At 29.8% G+C, this 3,253-nt stretch overlaps 1 protein-coding gene across 1 annotated transcript; it reads left to right on the forward strand.

Moving 5' to 3' along the window:
- The first annotated feature begins 233 nt into the window (after nucleotides 1–233).
- LOC101412824 (olfactory receptor 8H1-like) lies at nucleotides 234–1,181 on the forward strand. The gene has a single exon (XM_004466640.1). The coding sequence runs from the start codon at nucleotides 234–236 to the stop codon at nucleotides 1,179–1,181; it is 948 nt and encodes a 315-aa protein (XP_004466697.1).
- The last annotated feature ends 2,072 nt before the right edge of the window (nucleotides 1,182–3,253 follow it).

Genomic DNA, 3,253 nt, shown 5'->3' on the forward strand with positions numbered 1-3,253 from the left:
AAATATATGATTTTCTATCACATAATGACAATGACAATTTACATCTAATTTATATTTGGCAGTGAGATTCTTTTCAAATATATTTTGTAAACTACTCTTTATTATAAACTTCAAGAATAGCTAAATTTAATATTTAAAAATGCCCAATCATTCATAAAAGCAAATGTTATTTTGAAGTCATTTATACAAAGTGTCTCCTGTGCTTTCTCAACAGTTTGCAATAATTGAATGCAATGGCAATTAGGAATAAAACAAATGTGCCTGACTTCATCCTTCTTGGGTTCACAGAATCTGAGGAGATCCTGTGGGGCCTCTTCATGCTATTTCTCCTGATATACCTGCTGACCATGCTGGGAAATGCAGGGATGATACTGATAATTCGCCTGGATCTCCAGCTTCACATTCCCATGTATTTTTTTCTTAGTCACCTGTCATTCCTTGACCTCAGTTACTCATCAGTCATCACACCTAAAACCTTAGAGAACTTGATGACTTCCAACAAGTGCATTTCATTCATTGGCTGTTTCACCCAGATGTACTTTTTTGTCTTCTTGTGTGGCACTGAATTTTTCCTTCTCTCTTCAATGGCCTATGACCGCTATGTAGCTATCTGCAATCCTCTTCACTACCAAGTAGTCATGTCCAACAAACGCTGCCACCTCCTCATCACTGGGTCCTACATGATTGGTTTTACTGAATCATTAATCAATGTTCTTTTCATGAACAGTTTACATTTCTGCAATTCCAATATAATCTACCACTTTTTCTGTGACTTAACCCCAATTTTAGCCCTCTCCTGCACTGCCACTCATGACATTGAAATCATGATAATCATTTTCTCTAGTTTTAATGCAATTGTGTCTCTTATCACAATATCTGTATCCTATGTGTCTATTCTGTCTAAAATCCTGAAAATTAATTCCGCTTCAGGAAAGCGCAAAGCTTTCTCTACTTGTGCCTCCCACCTCTTGGGAGTCACCATCTATTTCAGCACTACAATTTTTACTTATTTAAAACCAAAGAAGTCCTACTCTTTTGGAAGAGATCAAGTGGCATCTGTGTTTTATACTATGGTTATTCCCATGCTGAATCCACTCATCTATAGTCTTAGGAACAAAGAAGTGAAAACTGCTCTCATTAGAGTCATACAGAAGAGACAGGGTTCCACTCAACTGAAATAACAGTGATGCTGAACAATTAAATTTATCATTTTTTCTTTCCTATTTGGGTATTCACTTGGTCACTCTCTAAATACACAAGCATCCATTAATTAGTTTGCATTTTTGTTGGACTATACAGTATATGAACACACATAACTCAGAACATTTCCAGGAATATGTTTTTAGAAATCTACAAAATAATTGCTGGCTCTGAAATGTGTGTTAAACTTGTAGCTTAAATATATGCAGTTTTGGGGGAATTAATGCACAAAAAGTATTTGTCCTATCTTTCTAATTGTATAATATATATTCCTATAAATGCTCCAATGTCAGAAACAATTATTATGGATTGTAACTTCAGAAGTCTTTCTGTTTATTTTGTAGAAACACATATAGCACTGTCATAAAGAATGATTCTTTGGACTGGACAATCCATGGTTTAGATTCAGTATCTGCTTTTAATGACTCCCTGGAACTTTACATAAATTTTCATCAACTGTGCAAGGTATATTTTAATTCTAAATCCAAAGAATTATTATATCAATTAAATCTGAGGTTCTACAGAAAGAATTTAATGCTGTACTAATAAATTTTTATCACTTTTATAAAAACTTAAATTCTTGCAAAATTTGGATTATATAAAACTTTTGTTATAAAAATCTTCATGGGTGTTTCACAAATACTCACGGCTGTTCTCATCTGTAAACAAATATTCAGCTAAAAAAGCAAAACAGCCCTTTAATGTTTGGTCTTAAAGCAAAGAAAAATTGCAATAGAATATTATAGAAAAAATTGACTGTGAACATTGAAGAAAATGTCAAATGTATTTATATTATTAAAGAAAACAGAAATATCCTAGCCATTTTTGAAAGTTTGTTCATGGTCTTCTAGACTAATCTTACATATTTTATGTACATATTACATAAATTTGCACAATTTTTCATGTTCTTTTTTCTTCTGCAGCTTTTGGTTTCAACTATCACTAGAAATTTTGTATTCCTCTGTTTTTAAATTTGGAATATAAAGGTTTTCATAGTACATGAGGAAATCAAGAATCTCATCTATCTTTGCTTTGAGACTTGAGGTTTTGTAAATTCATGAGGTCAGCTATCTGCATACAGTTATACCTCTTTTGTGTCTAGCAGTTAATAATTTCATTTGAAAATACAACCATTCTGTGATGTGCCAACAAGCGTCTGTACTTAGTGCTTCTCTGTTTATTTGTTTTGATTTTTAGAAAAATCACTTCCTTTCTCCTTATTTCTATAAGATTGGTATGTTCTTGAAAAAGAAATGTGTTCTTCTGGTAAATTACTAACTCTTTGTTTAAAAAAATTTAGTAAAGCTAAGAATTGAAAGTGAATCCAAATATTTTAGACAGTTAGGTTCCTTAAAATTCATTTTAAAAATTCCTCTGAGCAATCTGGAACTGCAGTTCTAATTTCTTGTGTTCTTAATAATTATTTAAGAATGTATGTTTTCTTCATTTTCCAATGAAAATGAACAAAATATTTTTTATTTTAAATTTCAGCAATGTTATTAAACATATTCTTTTGCATTCCAGTGATTTTCATTCTTTTAATTTATATTAAGATATTCTTTATAGAATTATATTTGTTCATTTTCTTAAATAACTTTTGAAAGATTAAAATAAAGCCCAATGTCTGTTTTAAGAGAAAAATATTAGCAATTTTTCACAGTTCATCACTGTTTGATACTTACTCTAATTTTAAAATATTTTCCACATCCTAAATTTTTATTAAAATTTTAATTTTTCAGGTATAATGTCTATATAAATTGCTGTATTATTATTTTTTCTCTGAAATCAATATTGCCTAGAATCTATATTTATTACAATTCCTTTTTTGTTTTCAATTAGAGATATCTTTGATAAGTATTGATTTTTATTAATACACATTTTGACTAACTTCTCATCTTGTACATGCAGTGTGTCTTTTCTGTTCATTAATACATTATTTTTTTATTTATAAATTTGTAGCAAAATGACAATCATTTTACTTTGGTTGATCAAAGTGACAAACATATTTTTATATGTTTGCAATATTAATAATTTTAAAATTATTCAGAATTTC

This window comes from Dasypus novemcinctus, chromosome 10 (genome assembly GCF_030445035.2).
Source record: "Dasypus novemcinctus isolate mDasNov1 chromosome 10, mDasNov1.1.hap2, whole genome shotgun sequence".
NCBI classification, from domain to species: domain Eukaryota; kingdom Metazoa; phylum Chordata; class Mammalia; order Cingulata; family Dasypodidae; genus Dasypus; species Dasypus novemcinctus.

What these genes read in the sequence shown, in the direction of transcription:
- LOC101412824 (XM_004466640.1), top strand. Translation starts at nt 234, where the DNA reads ATGGCAATTAGGAATAAAACAAATGTGCCTGACTTCATCCTTCTTGGG.